The sequence below is a fragment of the Leptopilina boulardi genome, unplaced genomic scaffold (assembly GCF_019393585.1).
Source record: "Leptopilina boulardi isolate dan_hultmark-lab unplaced genomic scaffold, ZJU_Lbou_2.1 LbouV2_213, whole genome shotgun sequence".
Lineage (NCBI taxonomy): Eukaryota > Metazoa > Arthropoda > Insecta > Hymenoptera > Figitidae > Leptopilina > Leptopilina boulardi.
This window is the reverse complement of record NW_026137767.1, coordinates 1454941-1473724: the sequence shown is the minus strand read 5'-3', so window position 1 is coordinate 1473724 and position 18784 is coordinate 1454941. Positions and strand designations below refer to the sequence as shown.

Genomic DNA, 18784 nt, shown 5'->3' with positions numbered 1-18784 from the left:
ATAGATGGTGGGAACTTATGATTTTAAGATAGTTAAAAGTAGATGTTATCCGGTACCATCATTATGCTATTCGGTACTATCAAAGATGTTACAAAAAATATGATTACACTAGAACGTCAATCGAGAACACGTCAGTCGAGAACAGAGCAAGGGAACACTTGAAGGGAAGTGGGGAAGCGGGTAGAATTTAGGTTATGACTGACGCCAAAGTCGTACTTGTGATTTTTAAATTTAAGGTGGATTCAGTGCCCCACTAGTGAAAATCCCCTAGATAGAATTCACATTGTTGCGTAAGGCCCTTCATACGGCCCTGAGTGTTTTTATTTTCGAGCGATAAAAATCGCGTCAATCGAGAACAGCACTGCACATTTGTCTGTTCTCGATTGACGTTTTAGTGTATGTTACCCACTAAATTCAAGATGTTACTCCGTACAATCTGGATTGAAAGTGGTAGAATCTAGATAGCTGTCCGTATATGTAAGATAAAATATGGTACCTGGTACTATCTAGATAGTACCCCGTACCATCCATTTCTCTCCATATATATATATATATATATGATGTATTTCACGCAGGGACTGTCATCTGCACGAAACTATACGCTATATGAATATCGTATAGGCTCTGGTCCAAGATACTATACGATTAGTAATAGATGGAACGTATCGTGCCCCAACACGATACAATTAGTAAATAGGTGAAGAGTGTCGCGCCCAGACACGATACGATTAGTTCATAGGTGAAAAGTGTCATGCCCAGGCACGATACGATTAGTAATAAAAGAAACGTATCGTGCCCAGGCACGATACAATTTGTAACATTAAAATTGTGTCGTTTCATGAAATAATATATTACATTATAATATTTTCTAAGTATGTTTTTAAAATGTAATATTTCATATATTTTATTTTACATTTCCATAATAAGTTTTAATAATTTATAAATTGAAAAAAATATTTTGTTCATTTGAACATTCAGAACTTTTGGCTTAAAATAATAAAATTGTTTATAAGCAAGGTACGATTCTAAAGTCTTTATTCGTAACGTGCCCGGATACGATACGATTCTCAAGTAATTTTTCGTATCGTGCCCTAATACAATACGATTCTCATGTTGCTATTAGTATCGTATCCGGACACGATACGATTGTGAAGTTGATAATCGTATAGTACCTAGGACCAAACCAGGTACGATACGATTGTTCCGTGACAGTCCCTGATTCCACGCCAAAGTTTAAATCCATCTGCAATTACATCTGCGATTTTCTTCAGATTTTTTTTTCTTTTTGTTTTAATTGATACCAGCTTCCATGAATTTTCTCAAATTTTTTTAGCAACCCGTATTCGAGTTATGGAATTTTGAAAATTGGAGAATTTTCATGACTTTTAATTTTTGAATGCTCATAACATCCTTAAAAATGCATCAATTTTAAAAGTCTTTTTTTTAAAAGTGTGTGTTTTTAAACGTACTTTTCAAAAAAAATCGAAATTTTTTTTTAAACGATATTACTATTAAATTTTTAAGTTTTAATGATAAAAAGATTTTTCTCTATTTATAATAAAAAATAATTAAACAATTGATGATTTTTAACTTTCTTGTTCTATCTTCGTCTTCTTTTATGGACCCAAATGCGTGTGTATACACAATTCTAAAACGATTCTTTAATTATTGTCGAAGATACGACAATTTATGTTTTAAAAATTCAATGAAATTTGTAAATGAAATATTTACAGTTTTTTTTTAACTTTATTAAATAAAATATTCGTTCTATAAAAAAATATTAAAGGAAAAATAGATGCGCCTTCTTATTTACTATAGGGTAGTACTTTTCAAACATCAAAATTTCGAATTTTAATTTTATGCACATTTTCATACCTTTGACTGGCAAGAAAGAAACTCGCCGAGCGTTCGTCCCCTTATTCTATGGGAGCCCTCAACTGAGGTTATGTTCCAGTTTCTGGGGTCATAAAAATGAATTAAACATCAATTTTTTCGATACTTCCCTGGGGAATTAAACACAATGGACAAGAAAAGAATTCATAGGAATTGAAAAAATTTCAAAACTTTTTAATGCAAGCCTTCTTATTGGGATCAAACTTGGCATCCCTGCGCGCATTTCATGCGACAAACTGCCGTTACGCTTCGCTTTTTAGGTCAAAGTGTGGATTCCGCATTAGTAGATAGTTATGATGATTCTACACTTACCGAGTTCCTCCGCTTTTCCGTTACGTTTTTTTAGATATATTTAAATATAAGGAGCGTCACGGAAAAGCGAATCGCTCGCACAGTTTTATATGAGTGTAGAATCAGCATTATACATATATCTATGACGAGATCCTGAAGCACCATTCGCTATACAAAAATCAATATGCCCACAGAGCATATAACTCACGGAAGCACTATGACGAAGTAAAAGAGCTATATATATATTATTTACGATCTGTGAAATGATTCTGCTTCCTAGGCTGACCTATGTGGTTTGGTGGATTAGAGTCGAATTAGAAACGTCTAGAACTTAATTAGAAGGAGCGAGAATAAAGGCCCCATAGTTTTCTCTCGATTTCCGGTTGCAGAAAATGTTTCAAATAAACATCAAAGTTGGCGAAAGGTGGTTTTTTAATGCTCGTTGCTTTTCTCTACATTTTATAGGAAAAAGTTGTGATTAAAAAAGAAAGGTATAAAAAATACCTACAAAGTGGTGGGTCGAAAGTTAAAATCGGATTATTTGCTTAATAGTTATTGAATTTATCACGGAAAGAAAAGGAATGGTTGGGCCAACCATAGGTATTGATAAATACGTCCCATCAATATTATATGGTCACCACAACCATATCTTTAGTTGATACAACCATAGTATTGTTGGCCTAACCAAAGGTTAGGTTGTCACATCAAAATGACGAAAAATTGCAAATTTGATGTGTCAACCTGACCTTTGGTTGCGCCAACCATACTATGGTTGTATCAACTAAAGATATGGTTGTGGTAACCATATAATATTGATGGGAAGTATTTATCAATACCTATGGTTGGCCCAACCATTCCTTTTTCTCCGTGTAAACCATTAAAAATGGCACTTTTTTAATTGTTTAATAACTTTGTTAATAATAATCCGATTGAAGTGAAACTTTCTGAAAATGTGCCCCTCGCGATACTGAACAAAATGAAAAAACCTCGAACGCAATCGGATGAATAGTTTATAAATTATTCCATTTCTTAATTAAAAACATGTTGTTTTTCAACTTAATTTCTACAGAACGATATGGAGCGAATTCAATTTTTCTTCTTTCATTTTACTCTTGAAGAGTGATACTATCATGTACATAAAAAAAATAATTGAATTTCATTATTTAATTGCATAATTATCGATAAAGGAAAAAGGGTACTTTTTTTAAGTTATAAACAATTGCAATTACTCGGCCATTTTTTACTCCGTCGAGTTGTAATAAACGCCATTGAATTTCTTTTTTCTTAACAAAACTTTCAAAAAAAAAGAAAAACGATGTAGCTTCAAGGGGGGGAGATAATTTTTTATTTTCAAAAAATTCCTGACACTATAATTATTAATATTTTTTAGTCAAATTTACAGTACTTTAAGCTTAATTTACGTACTATAAGATAAAAAATTGTAAGCATTGTAGGAAATTATTTTCTTATTTATACAGAGGGCCGAAGGGAGTTCATCATTTTTCCTTGCACCCGACGTCGGAGTGGGAGAACTCGGTAGCGCGGATAGACGCCCGCCACAAAAGTAAAATTGCCCGTTCAAATTTACAAAAGTTGTTGTAAGTCGGTTAATTATTAACCGATTTTAATTTTTCTTTTTTTGATTTTATGTTATTATTTCTCCTCTTTTTAAAAATGACCTTTGATTTTTAATAAAATTTTTTTTAACTATATTTAAACAATTTTTTTTAATAACAAAATATTTTATTCATTCATTTAAACATTTTTAAACTTTTTATTTAATTAATTATAGTTTACTAATGATGATTTCTTGCTTTTTTAATGTATGTATATAACACAAATTACTATTATTATCATTACTAAACTGCAAAAAACATAATTTTTTTCATTACAAAAAAATTTACATATGGCTACACGAATGTGTATAAATAATTATAAAAAATTTTAAACATAAAATTACATTAAAAGGCTTAAAATTATATTCAATTAAAAAAAAGTATAAAAATGTTTAAATTAATGAAAATATTTTGTTATTGAAATAAAATGTTTAAATTAATGAAAATATTTTGTTATTAAAAAAAAATTATTTAAATATAGTTAAAAAAATTTTTATTAAAAATCTAAGACCATTTTTAAAAAGAGGAGAAAAAATAACATAAAATCAAAAAAAGAAAGATTAAAATCGGTTAATAATTAACCGACTTTCAACAACTTTTGTAAATTTGAACGGGCAATTTTACTTTTGTGGCAGGCGTCTATCCGCGCTACCTAGTTCCCCCACTCCGACGTCGGGTGCAAGGAAAAATGATGAACTCCCTTCGGTCCTCTGTATAAATAAGAAAATAATTCCCTACAATGTTTACAATTTACAATTATAGTGTCAGGAATTTTTTGAAAATAAAAAATTATCCCCCCCCACCCTTTAAGCTACATCGTTTTTCTTTTTTTTGAAAGTTTTGAAAAGAAAAAAGAAATTCAATGGCGTTTTTTACAACTAGACAGAGTAAAAAATGGCCGAGTAATTGCAATTGTTTATAACTAAAAAAAAATTACCCTTTTTCCTTTATCGATAATTATGCAATTAAATAATGAAATTCGATTATTTTTTTTATGTACATAATAGTATCACTCTTCAAGAGTAAAATGAAAGAAGAAAAATTGAATTCGCTCCATATCGTTCTGTAGAAATTAAGTTGAAAAACAACATGTTTTTAGTTAAGAAATGGAATAATTTAAAAACTTTTCATCCGATTGGGTTCGAGGTTGTTTCATTTTGTTCAGTATCGCAAGGGGCACATTTTCAGAAAGTTTCATCTTCAATCGTATTATTATTAACAAAGTTATTAAACAATTAAAAAAGTGCCATTTTTAATGGTTTAAATTCAATAACTATTAAGCAAATAATCCGATTTTAACTTTCGACCCACCACTTTGTAGGTATTTTTTATACCTTTGTTTAAAATGTAGAGGAAAGCAACGAGCATCAAAAAACCACCTTCCGACAACTTTGATGTTTATTTATAACATTTTCCATCATCATGAGTTCGGTGGGTACAATGCCCACGACCGCCTATGGTGCTTTCTGGAATATACTTACTTGAGAAGATTGGAACAGTGAGCGCGTCTCTTCCAAACAATAGTGGTATCTAGTATACATACGGTTTGAAAAGAATACGAGTCTATGATGGAACATCTGAGGTGGGCTACTTGTATAGTATAAAGAACATTGTACTAATTTTTGAGCTTTTACATCTAGACCATTCCCAATGTTGTATTTATTGGAAATGATGAATCCCTTTCTTGTAAATGCAACGCTAACTAATCCACTTGTTACAAATTGACAAACTTGTTCCGGGCTGCCATAAGGAAATTAACAGCCCGGCAGGAAGTGACGTCATTTTCCTCTGTATCTCTCGGCCATAGTAATTTCAAAGGTTAAGATATAGCGGATGAACTAGCTAAAACTGAAGCTAGAGAACTATTTAATGTGCCACTCTTACATGACCTCATCCCTCTCTCTCTCTCTCTCTCTCTCTCTCTCTCTCTCTCTCTCTTTCTTTCTCTTTTAAAATTCTACAATTAATACTCTCAGACACTTATAACTAACTCAGCTTCCACTTACACAAAAAGTGTGCTTGAAATTACCTATCTTCTTTCATAAATGACCAAACTTTGCTATCATCATAGAAGTAAGAAGTAAATAGACAAAGCCCAAAGTTACAAAGGTTACTTCTTAGTCAAACGTCGGAAAATATATAACATATGAGTAGCGCTTAAGTACTAATTCACCGATCAACGTATCTCCAGTGCCTCACTATTTACCCATAATCAGTTATACACTTTCATCTAAAAATAAACTTTGTGCTGTCTTTATTTACTTTTTATGTCTATGATTATAAACGATCAGCCTAAATTTACCACTGTCCGACAAACGTTATTAGTAACTAAGTTGGACACGCCATACTTAGAGAGAATATATACTTGAATATAAGGTTGTCATAAGTAACAAATGGTCATTTTTTAGCATTTCTGTACTTTAAACTTGTTATAAGTTTGTAGATGAGACTTACAAACCTTGTGTAAAATTACGCAGCAAGTTTCAAAATATTTTCAGTTAAAATAAATTTTTTTAACAAGTAACCTCGGGAAATTAATCTATTACGCAGTTGTAGATGACAAAGAAAAAATTGTGCAGCTATCTTACAGGAACTTTACTCTACCAGCTTGCCATGAAGCGGTCATTTTATTTCTTAAGGTAAGCATAAGTGCTATCTCTGTGAATCCACCGCCAATTTACATTTGTAATGCCTAAAATATTCAAAAGAAGATCTCTATGCTTTTAGCAGAAACAACAAAAATTCAACTCAATTATTTTGTTTCACATACACTCTCAAACTATGCATCATACCATCCACTCAAAGAAATCACGTTATATGTACTTCCATTTACCACTATATAGTTGCATCTTCTGTCTATAAACTTCTTAAATTAAAAAGTAGAAATTTTTTAAAATTTAATTTCTTATTAAAATATTAATTCATATAATGTAGAATTTTATAAACGACCAAAATGCAAAAAACATTAGTCTATAATTTTGTAATATACTATAAAGCGAACATTAACAATAAATTGTTGGTGGTATATAATGTTTTAACTAAAAGTAACAGCTAACCTACGCAAGTGCATAAACTATTTTTATTCTTATCAATATATATGAAAAACAATATATATATTTTTTATTGTAATGGTATGTTTAGTGCATGAATATTTTACCTGGGAACAGGCATGCTGAGACGAGTGTTGATTATACGCAGCATTCGACGAAGAGCACACTCCAGTTCCAGGAACTTTAAGCTGCTCCTGCTTGTAGTCAGGTTGATATGGTAGCAACATACGTATTTTACCCCAACGGTTAAAGAACAACGCTATTGCCCCTGCCCACACAATCAGCACTAAGACCACTATTCCCACTTCTACACCTCGAATCTGCAAGATATTATTTGAATTTAGTTCGTATTCTTTGAGATTACAGTTTTACAAAAGAATTTATTTCAAATATGTAAATTATTAATTAATTAAACATTCAAAAACCGAAATGATATTCCAACCAAAAAGCTTCTTCAGAAACTGTAAAATTTACAAATATTTTCTGAAAAATAATCCCTTAAACAATAAAGTTTGAAAAGAGAATTTATGAGAAAGTCGAATTATATTTTTGATTTTATAATTAAATATCCGTAGATATTGAAAATTTATGTAATTTAATTGATCAACTTTACAATGAGTTTTAAAATGTTAATATCGGAAGGTACATATACATGTTTTTTCTAAATTTGTTAAGACAGCCTCATGAGAAGGAATAGGTGCTAATAACTTTGTCCGTTTAAAATACGTGGAATGTTTGTAAATCTTCATATTCTAAAACTATTAAACTTAATTGGATACTTATGAGAGTCAGACTCTTCTAATTTATGTCACAATTCTTGTATTAGAATTTCCGGTGTTACAATTTGAGCTACACAATTCCATGTCTGACATCATTTATCGCGCCAATTACAAAATTCAAGTCTACTCTGTATTGCCATCTCCGAATGGTTGAGATAAGATTGGTGATAAAGATATTTTTTTGGTTAACATTTGTCAAGTTTATTATTTCATTTTACTGTTGTATCCTTAAGCTTTTTGAAATAGACGTCAGTTGAGATCGCGAATAGTCAAGTGGCTTATTATATTATAATCATCATGCTTCCAATTATTAATTATACTAAGATTTTAATCTACTATACAGAGAATCAACGGCCGTTTATTGTTAAATAATATGTCATAATTATCATTGTTCTTAATGCTAATGACTGCTCCCAAGTAGAAATGTAATATTAAAACTAGTACTGGCAGTAGGCTGTCATACACACCGAATCAGTACTATGTCGCTGATAAAAAAACATTAAATAAAAAAGTCTCAAAATTGTTCTAATAGGTAGAAAACGATGATTTTTTATTAATACACTACGACCCGAGTTTAGCGAAACTGAGTTTAGCTAAATCTCAGAATCGGCAACAATAGGATGGTAATTAAGCGGTAAGCGTAAGATGCTCCGACTCGAGCAGGAGCGTAGAAGTAAGGCAACGCGGTTCCTTCTAGTTGAAAATGAGTACCAAGCGGAGACGTTTGTCTGGGAGGTACAAGGTTTTTTAATCTTTAATTTTAAATAAAAAATTTGTTAAATTATAAAAGCTTATTTATATACATGTATACAAATTTTATTTTTTTTTCACTCCCAGCAAATTTATAAATTTACTTTATGAAAATCTTAATTTTAATATTTGCTCTCAATGTTATATTTGATGAAATTTATATTATTTAATTTCAAATAAATTTAAAATTTATAAGGCAAATGGTGAGTTTTTCCCCTTTCTTGTCTGATGTCAATACAATTATTTGAATTTTTATTAAAAGTAACTTTAAGTATTACTTATTACTGTTTATAATTATAATAAAATCTAAAAATTAAAATATAATTATAATAATTATTGCAATAAAAATATTATGTATTATAAGATGAAGAATTTTCAAGAAAAGAGTTTAAGGATTTCGTATTTCAAGTAGTTCGTACGGCCCTGATTGCTGACGTCGATTTCGGAAAATCTCATTACTGAGTTTAGCGAACGACCCACCAAACCTGCCGCTAAACTCAGGTCGCAGTGTATTGTTTATTTAATTAATAATAAACGACAAATAGTTAATTCTTTGTGTTTCCATTTTTGTTGTTAAAAGTATTTTATCTCAAATTTATTATCACACTCCTGAATACTCGACAGTTCTTCATAATTCGATATATTTTTTAATTAAATTTTCAAACTTTTTTACCATTTATATTTTAAAGTCGTTTTTTATTAACTTATTTTGAATTATGTAATTCATGAATTATTTTTTTTTGTTTTAATATAATTATTTACGGTAAAAATAATTTATTAATAATATTCAACTGAAATTGATATACAATTTTATTTCATAAAATCTTTGAAATAATTATAAATTTTTCTGAGAAAAAAAAATTCTAGAATGAATTCATTTTATTTTCGTGATCAATAGATAATACGGTCTTCGAAATAAAAACTTTTGCATTAGGATGAACTACTTCAAGTCAGCACTTCAAGCCAGCGCGGCTGTGCGGTGTGCGTATCCTACTTGCGTTCTTAGGGTTTAGGGTTCGATCCTCCATGGGTGCGAGGTTTTTCATTCTTAGCTTTAAGTGTTATAAGTAATATTTGTTTATATGTAATATTAATTATTAAATTAAGTATAAGTGCAAAGTAATGAATTAAAAAAAAATTATATAGTATGAATTAAAAAATAAGAAATCTACAATAGAAAATATTTTTTGTAAAATAATTCATTAAAAATAATACAATTTAATTAACATAAATGATAATTATTGTTTTGATTATTATTTATTATTATAATAGTTTCAATATTCTAAATAACATTAACTATTAAATGTAAAAATGGGAGTAATAAAAGGATGAAATTTGCAATGGAAAGCGAGCAATAGTATTTTGTAAAAAAAGTAAGATTTTAACTCCGGATGAGTACTTTGCCAGTATTATTCCAGTACTATACGTTTGTACTGGTGAGCGGGACAAAATCAGTACTGGACAGCGTTACCAGCCAGGGTTGGCCCACTACTGGACCAGTACGGCAGTCAGTACTGTTATACTGACAGGCAGTGTTGGGTCAGTACTATGCTAGTGGCAGATTTCTACTTGTGCTGCTGTTCCTTTTCAATCCCCGCATAACTAATATCTTTTAAGGTTTGCAATCAAAACTTAATATCCGATTTCAAAATTTTTTTGAGATATGACAAGTTTAACGTCCTGGATTTTGTTATATGTTTCCATTAAATCTTAGCGTACTTAATGCGGAATAAAATGGGGAGTGATACTTTGTCTAACCCCCTCCCACAACTAAATATATCACGTAATATTTAAATGGCCCCTATAGGATATCCTAAATATCCGTATACTGTTAGGGTATTAATTGGCGTGTCTGGAATGATGGCCTCTGCTTTATAATTAATCTGATACAGTTTATAAATTTGCACTCTAAAACTGAATCAGTGAGAATTTTACTGAATTCAACTCAGTGGCTCAGTTTTCTTTGATGAATCAGTGGAATTTCACTGAGAATCAGTGGTTTTTACTGATTCCCAGTGAAATTCCACTGGTGAATTAAAGAAAACTGAGCCACTGATTTGAATTCAGTGAAATTTTCACTGATTCAGATTTAAAGTGTGAAAATTTTTAATATAATCAATAAGGTCTGCCACCATGTTAGACAAAGTTCTCGCACATATATGGCACATATGTTAAATGTTAATTTTTAATTTAATCTTTTATAAAGATGATGACATCACTGGATTTTCCGAAAATCCATTATTTCGTGGCAGACAATACCGATAGTTTCTGAAAAATCATTTACAATATTCTTTAAAGAGTTGCTCCATTTCCGGATTAAAATAGTTTTCATGATCAAATATAGGTCTCAGATAGTTCTGATTCTAAATAAAATACAATAGACAAGCTGATGCTGCTGGAATTCTAATAGTTGTTTTTTCGATATCTGCTTATATGTGGCTATGAGTTTTAAGGGGTTAATCTGGAAGATAGGTCTATCACATTAAATAACCATTTGAACTTTGCAGGGTTTGGTTTCATCTCAGTTTTGTTATTGTTAAGAGTTAGAAAGCATGATATATAAAAGATATCTCTTATATTCAATACCGGAAGTTTATGTGCCAAAATACTTATTTCACATGTAGGGGAGATGTATGCAGGTTGAGACGGGTTTTGTTTTTTAGGAAAATTTTTAAACAAAAAACATTTAACAAAAAGTTTTATATGCCGTTTAAAAAGTACTGTCCAGGGTTACAACATTGCCTAAGAAAGTAGTAATTTTTTTTTAAAAATAAAAAATTTACGTCTGATTTTCCGAATATGGTATTTCTGTCCAAAAAATAAATTGACAGGCAGGTTGAGACACACCTAGTAATTGTAAAATGATTAAAAGAAAATAAATAACCACGTCATTTTTTAAAAGTTTCATATTTATTTATTTATATTAAAGGTATTGAAGAATAAAAAAGTTTAAAAAATTAATAATTTTTATCAGAATTGGCATCTGAGTCACAATTTTGTTTTGAAAATTTCTAATACCCTCGGAGGTTATAAAAATTTTTTTAGTTTATTTGTCCCACATTTATTCAAATGTTTAGTAGAACCTATTGTCATTTTTTTTCTTACAATTACTAATATTTTATCTAAATGTTCATTAAGGGATGATTGTTAGTGGTTGATTTTGATCCTTTTGGGGTTGATAATTATTGGAATATATTATATGAGATTTCTAGTATTTACGGACTTTATTAAAACTTTTTGTTTTAGAATAACAATCAAGTTATCGAAATTAAGTCTAGTGACTCTTCGCGTCTCAACCAGCATGTCTGAATGTGTCTCAACCTGCACACATCACTGCTATATTTTGATGACATGAAATTTTTTATCGGTGTTAAGATATGTTTAAAATTTCATTGGAAAGTTAAAATAGAACAAAAACTGCTATGTAAATATTATATTCACTTTTTTCTATCACTATATGTTAAAGATGAATTTTGAAAATTAGAAAATTATTCAATATCAATCAAAGATTGATATTTTCTAAAACTCTAAAAGACTTTGGTACTTTAACACACGTTGCCCTTCGGACAAATTATATTGTAAAAGGTAGTGGATCCCTTCCTTACCTCACTATTATTCAGTGAGTTGGTTGAGAATCCATATTAATCAGAACAATTGGTTAGGAATAATTTAAATAAAAGATCAAACAAATATTTAATTAATTGTATATAAATATATATTGTGTAATAGCTCAAATAATACAATATTACAGTATTCTGTATTCTAATACAATTTACGTGTGAATGTATGTATGTGTAATAATGTTGTGTGTGTATTGTGTTAAGAGTCTCTGAACTCTTACGTATATTTACCTTTGGAATTCCTCGTGTCTCAATTCAAACGTTATTTCAATTCTCCAATTTATTACAGTTATTTAATATTCTCTTTATCTCAATCAATTATGGTAAACAAAACTCAATAGAAAACATAAGCTCAATTACTATTTATTTTCAATCTTAATTTTAAAACTAAGTAATCTCAAAAGAAACTCATTTATATACTCTTTAAATCAAACTCAAAAAATCAGATTCTCTTTATTCAACTACTTCAATTATCAATTCTTTGTAAAACTCAATACTCTTAAATCAAATCACAATTCAATACTAAATACTCTTCTGTCAAAAATCTCAACTCAAAAATAAATACTTTAAATAATCCCAACTCAAAAATCAAAACTCAGATAAAACTCGATAAAACTCCAAATGGAAACAACCTCAAAACTAGAGGTGTATTTCAAAGAGTCTCTCACTTAGAGACTCAAACTCCAACTTAAAACTCTCAAAAAAACTCCAAGCTCTACACTGAGCTCACTCTCAATCTCCCACAACTCACAACTCCCAACTAACAACTCTTAAACAACCCTGGTCTAAGGGGTTGTTCCACCTGTCTCACTCGGAGACCACACTTGGAAGACCTCGATCTTCGTGTGTCAACTGATTTTATTAAGTTGACTTTTGGTGGGGAAAAGAATATTTTATTTAACAAATTTATTGTTGTCAATGTTTTTTTTATTGCAACCTTGCAATATTGGGGTAGTGTTCCAGTTCAGTTTGAATGGACATACCTTGGATGCAGCAATGTTTATTGCGCCATCCTTTGTTTCTTGAATTAAATTAGTTCACTTAGTTTCTCAATTTTATCATGAATTTTAAATAGGTCTTCTTTAAAATTTAGGTTATTAATTGAAAGTTAATATTTAATATATAGTTATTTGGACATCTCTAAGAGATTCTAAAGGCATTTCTTATAATGTTTATAAAGTGTTATTTGTTTGTGTTGCATAATGCGTGTCCTCTTTTTCAAGTATTGTATTAATGAATTATTAATAATGTTAATAATTTATTAATAAGAAGTTACGAATTTCATACGTAACACTATAAAATATACACTTTATTCACTGAACGAAAATGATTTAAAACACTTTTTTCTTAAACATTTTTGATGTTCTCTGGCTCCAACACATATAACACGAGTTACAGCTTTTGTCATATATAAATAGTTTGCCACTAACGAAATAAAAAGAAGCCAATAGGCAATTTGGTATTATTAGTTATATACAAAATAATATCTGTCTCAACCTGCATACATCTCCCTTATCTATATTACAAATGAAATATTGATGTGTTAAAGATGGAATTAATTTTGTAATGAAAGCTGGTATTTTTCGCATATTTTTAATACAAAAATTGTGGTTAGGTTTTTGAAAGGGATTGCAACAAAATTTAAACGGCAGCTTTACGCCTTTCTTATACTTATAAATAAAAAATGTTAATACTAGATATAAGAAAATTCATAAATATAGAAAACAAATGTAAATAAAAATTTAACTACCGAAAAATTTCCTACTGAAGTAAAGTCTCGGTTAATAAGAATGTAAACGATAAAACATCAATGGTGAACGAACATTACATGAAAAAGCACGTATCAACCCCAGTGGGCAAAAAACCATGTTCCTTCCAAAAACTTTTTGAAAACGTTTCACGTCTGCCAAAAAATGTTCTTAAAATGTTTCAGAACATTATTTGTCGGACATGAAACGTTCTTAAAACATTTTCAGAACGAACATGGTTTTTTGCCCACTAGGACGTAGATTGGCTAAGGTGATGCAAGAAACAAATGACGAGCATTCACACGCATACGCATACGCTTTAAGATTTTATCTTGACGAGCTTTGTGAATGGATTTTGCTTTTCAAGGTTTGACTTGAATACCATTGTATTGGTATTGCTGCATTACTGTTTTTTTCAGTTGTAGAAACACATTGCGTGCAACCAAAGCATAATTTTTTTAAATATTTCCTATAAGAAATAACGTAACAATAGGTGTAAAGTTTGTACAATAGTAACGAACAGATCACAGCGTTTTTTATTCTTAGTAATTTTGCAGAATTTGGGTTGCTAAATAACTAAACCAAATAGTTTTGCAAAAAAATTTATTTTGCAAAATATTTACAATTGAAAAATTAAATTTTTAAAAAATACGATTTTCAGAAATTTTGTCTTAAAAACTTAAAAAAAAACTTAATAACTCTAAATTGTTAAAGATCATTTTTCTCAACTTTATTTTAATATTCTACATTTTCTTGTAGGATCAATAGTTTTCGAGACACAAAAACAGGTTCTTTGTATCTCACACAAAATATATTAAAAATATCTTTTGTTAAAGATAAGAAATCATTATTTAACTGACTAACATATATCTATATTTTTATTAAAAATAAGTTTAACTTACTTGTATATATGTTGGCGGTTGTTGAGCTGAAGGTGGGGAAGGAATGCCTGTAACTGATGCATCTTGTTGAGGAGACGTTTTTGGTGGCTCTGAAAATGAGATATGTAATTAATTGGTTAAAGCTATTACAAATTTGTATTCAATTCCATAATATAAAAATAAAAAGTGAGATAGTATAATTAACAGGTGGCATTTCAGAAACAATTTATCTTGTTCCTCTTTGTTCACAAGATTTTTTCATAATTGACCAAAACTATTTTTATAAAAATGTGCATACCATTTTGTGTTTTTGTAAGATAAAGACTTACACTTTGAAAAAAAGTGAATGAATTGAAACCTTTTTCATTCATGTAAATGAATTTTAAGAACATTGAATGAAAATTAAGTTATAATAACTGAAAATTCATGCACGCGCATGCGTTAACGGCAATAGCCCATGAATTTTCAGTTATTATAACTTAATTTTCATTTAATGTTCTTCAAATTCTTTTACATAAATGGAAAAACCCAATCAGCACGAAAACTTGGAGCAAACTTGCAGAAAGCTTGCCGTGCAAAATTGCAGGCACACATGTAGCAAGTTTGGTGCAAGTAACAAAATGTCCTCTTACGTTTACAACTGCGCATCGTATTAAGTTTTGCAAACTTGCAGTAAGCTTGCACCAAGGCTGCCCTACAAGCTTGCCGTAACAGGACATTTTGTTGCTTGCACCAAACTTGCTACATGTTTGCACTACAATCTTGAACATCTTGCACGGCAAGCTTCTTGCAAGTTTTCGTGCTGATTGGGAAGCTTTCAATTCATTCACTTTTTTTAACAGTGTAATTTAGTCATGAAATTAGTTTAGTTATTTCAATAAAGTTCAATCGGAAATGTTGACTAATTTTATAAAATTAAAATACTTTGCAGAAATGATTATTAGGTATCAATATCGCGAAATGAAAAAAACTTATTGTAAACATTTGTATTATTTATTATTTGCTAACATTACATTTTTACAATTACCGTAATTTACTGTAATGTTACTTGCATTTATAATTTTTAAAACATGACATGCGGAGATACAAAGCAACATATTTTTGCACCTATCTGAACATTATAGACAGAAATTATATTTTTCATAACTCATAAACTTGATGCGCTTTCAGCGACAGCCATGTGCCAAAAATTGAGAAAGATCGTCCGAAAATAAAAAAGATAAGTAATAATTGGATTGAAACTGAATATTTGGAAATTTTATAAATCTATGATTGAGTATCTGAAATCAGATTTTCCAAATTCAAATCCTTGTTGAAACTTGTCATTTAAAAGTTATCGAGATCGCTAATTATTTAATCGTATAATTTGTTATATTTTTTTTTTCTTTGAGATAAAGAGTTTGGCAACCAATAATAGGACTATGAAGTAATACTAAATCTATAATAATTGAATAAAAATTAAAGATTTAATTTTTCAATATCTCTCTAAAGCATTGTAATTATTATATTTTCAAAATGGCTAAATATGACTACGGTTAATAACTTAGAATCCTTGTTTCTCATTAATTTCTCTTGGCACAGAATATGTTTGAATGCAAATGAGTATAGTTACCCAGTGTACGGAAGACAATTGGTCGGCTTTTGTACCGTTTACCACCTCTGACGGCAGTGACAACCAGTTGATATTGCGTGTCAGCCCTCAGGCCGCTTAACGTCACCGCTTCGCTGTTACCCGCGACCACCGCCACCACCCTGTAACTAACCATCTTTACATTGTGATTCCATCTAATATATACAAATCTTAATCTGCACATGCATGATTTGCAAATTTTTTTTTAGAAAACTCTGTTTCATCGTTCGTACACTTTTCGATTTAATTTCTCAACTCATGTTATGTACTTATAAAATGCTCATTGAAACATCAATTCAAATTTATTATATTCTAACTTCTCCGTCCAAAGGAAAAAAATACATACAAATACATTGCAGCAAAGTCAAGAAGATGAAAGAAAACTATTTGTCTCTAGAACATTAATTTGAAGTATTGTTTTTGAATAGTTTGAGCAGTATACAAAAAAGATGCATTTTCTTCTTTATTCTACAATAAAAAAGTCATTTTTTAAATAATTTTTATTCTACAGTGTACTGACATATTTCTAGTAGGATCAAATAAATTTCTAAAAAATACAAAGTCAATTGCATTTTATTTCCTGTTAAACTGAATGGAGAGCTATCTCGAAGTACATTCTAATACTAGAGTTCACTTTTCATTTGACACATATAGATTGCCGGGTTCTTATAACATAGGAATTCATTAATGTTCTAATTTACTTTACAAAGCAAAAAGATGCATCAAGGCAGAGGTTTCTTTCAGTTGCTAAACTCAATTCTCTATCAGGCCACTTGCCAAAGTATAAGAAATGCAAGTGGCTTTCTAATCCACACGGTGGTCTTCGAATAGTTTTAATTATGACTTTCTTCTACTACTAATTTTTTGGGATTGATAAGGGACACTCTCAGGATTTTTCCAATAAAAATTAAAATCGAAGACTGAACACTAGTGTTCAGCTTACCGTGTAAGCTTACCACAACCTTACCATGTAAACTTACCACGACCTTACTGTGTAAACTTACCTTATCTTTTTTTATTGAGATTTTTCGTATAATTTTTTTATGAAGGATACGTTTTTCTTTTTGAAACTTACGCTTTTCATTCTCAATTAATTTATTACCTACTCAATATATTATTGGAAATGTTTTTATCGCAATATATTACACAAAATAAATCGAATAAAGAAAATTTTATTTTAAAAATATTTTATTACTTGACTTATAATTCAATAATGTGATTTTCCAAAAATTATACGAAAAATCGTAATAAAAAAAGTGCTTAGTCTTCAATTTTAATTTTTCTTGGAAAATGACCCTGAGATAGTCCCTTATCATTCCAAAAACAAAATTAGAGGTGGAAGAAAGTCATAGTTGAAACTATTCGAGGACCACCGTGAATCTTTTCACCTTCCTTTTCTTATGACGCATAAAATGCTTTTTATCAATCTACTTGGAAGAATTCTACGGAATCGTTCTTGAAAAATTCTATAGAACCGTTCCCAAGAGTTCTTATAAAACATTCCACAAGAATTTTCCAAAAAATTTAGAAATTCAAATTCAAACTAATATCCATCAACATTACAAAAATGAGCTCCAGAAAACATTTAGTTTCTCAGGAAAATCTTCTGCTTCAAAATGTAGTTTGATTGTTATGATAATAATTATTCTGAAATATTGATAAGTAATAGTTATTAGTTGACCTGTAAGTAAAATTTGAGTTTCTGAAAATTTTTACAAGTATTTATAGAAAATGTTGCTACTAGATGACTCTGTAGAATTTGTATAGAGCGATTCTGTAAAATCTCTCTTCATTTTACATTTAAAAATTTTTTTTTCTTATTTGGGCATATCTCTAGAACTTTTAAACTTTATGTTATCGCTCATTATGATACCTTAAGAATTTTTTAAATAATTTTTCAATACCATAATTTGACCAATTATAGGGCTTTTTAAATGTATCATGCGGTATATAATTTTTTTCATTATGTAGGAAATGACGAACGTAAGTTAAAGTGGTGAAATCGACAGTTTCTAGTGTGTGATATTGACTGGTTTTTTTAGTTTATAGACTGTAACTTTTTTAACGAAACATTGTGTGTCTTGTGGCTTGCAATAGGAGTCGGTGGGAGTGTAAAGAACTAAAAAATCCATGAAACAATGATGTGCCTCAAATTGAATAAAAACTATGTAGCTTCAAACTTGCGAGACAACTTTTTCAAAATTTCTACAAGTTAGCAGTTAAACTGATATAACTTTTTTAACGAAGGTTTTTGAGTAACGGCACAACGGGATTATATTATCTACCTAATAAGAAGTAATTTGAACCCATACAGGAATGTGTGCCTCCTTTACATAAAGAATGCAATGACTTCAAACGCATTAAATTTTAAAACGTAACTCAAATCAAAATACCACATATTTGAAAAGCACATGTTGAATTTTGCTTCTAAATGCTCCCAACTCATTGTAATCTCTTCTCATGCATTATAAAAGTATACAGAAAAATAGTTAACCTTTGCACACTTCATTAAAACTGTATAATTAA

General features: G+C 29.7%; 1 protein-coding gene across 10 annotated transcripts in view; it reads right to left on the bottom strand.

Annotated features, from left to right (window-relative positions):
• Window positions 1-18784, bottom strand: part of LOC127278959 (uncharacterized) — a 230291-nt gene that overhangs the window by 82278 nt on the left and 129229 nt on the right. For 8 of the 10 annotated variants that reach the window (XR_007842567.1, XM_051300944.1, XM_051300949.1 and 5 more), the window contains 3 exons: window positions 16241-16386; window positions 14650-14738; window positions 6958-7170 (listed from right to left, as the gene is read on the bottom strand). Coding sequence is in view for 9 of the 10 variants with exons in the window: in XM_051300944.1 (XP_051156901.1) it covers window positions 6958-7170; window positions 14650-14738; window positions 16241-16386 (448 nt within the window). In the remaining variant the exon portion in view is untranslated. The remainder of the gene's footprint in view (window positions 1-6957; window positions 7171-14649; window positions 14739-16240; window positions 16387-18784) is intronic. The other 2 variants (XM_051300943.1, XM_051300947.1) reach the window with 1 other exon arrangement.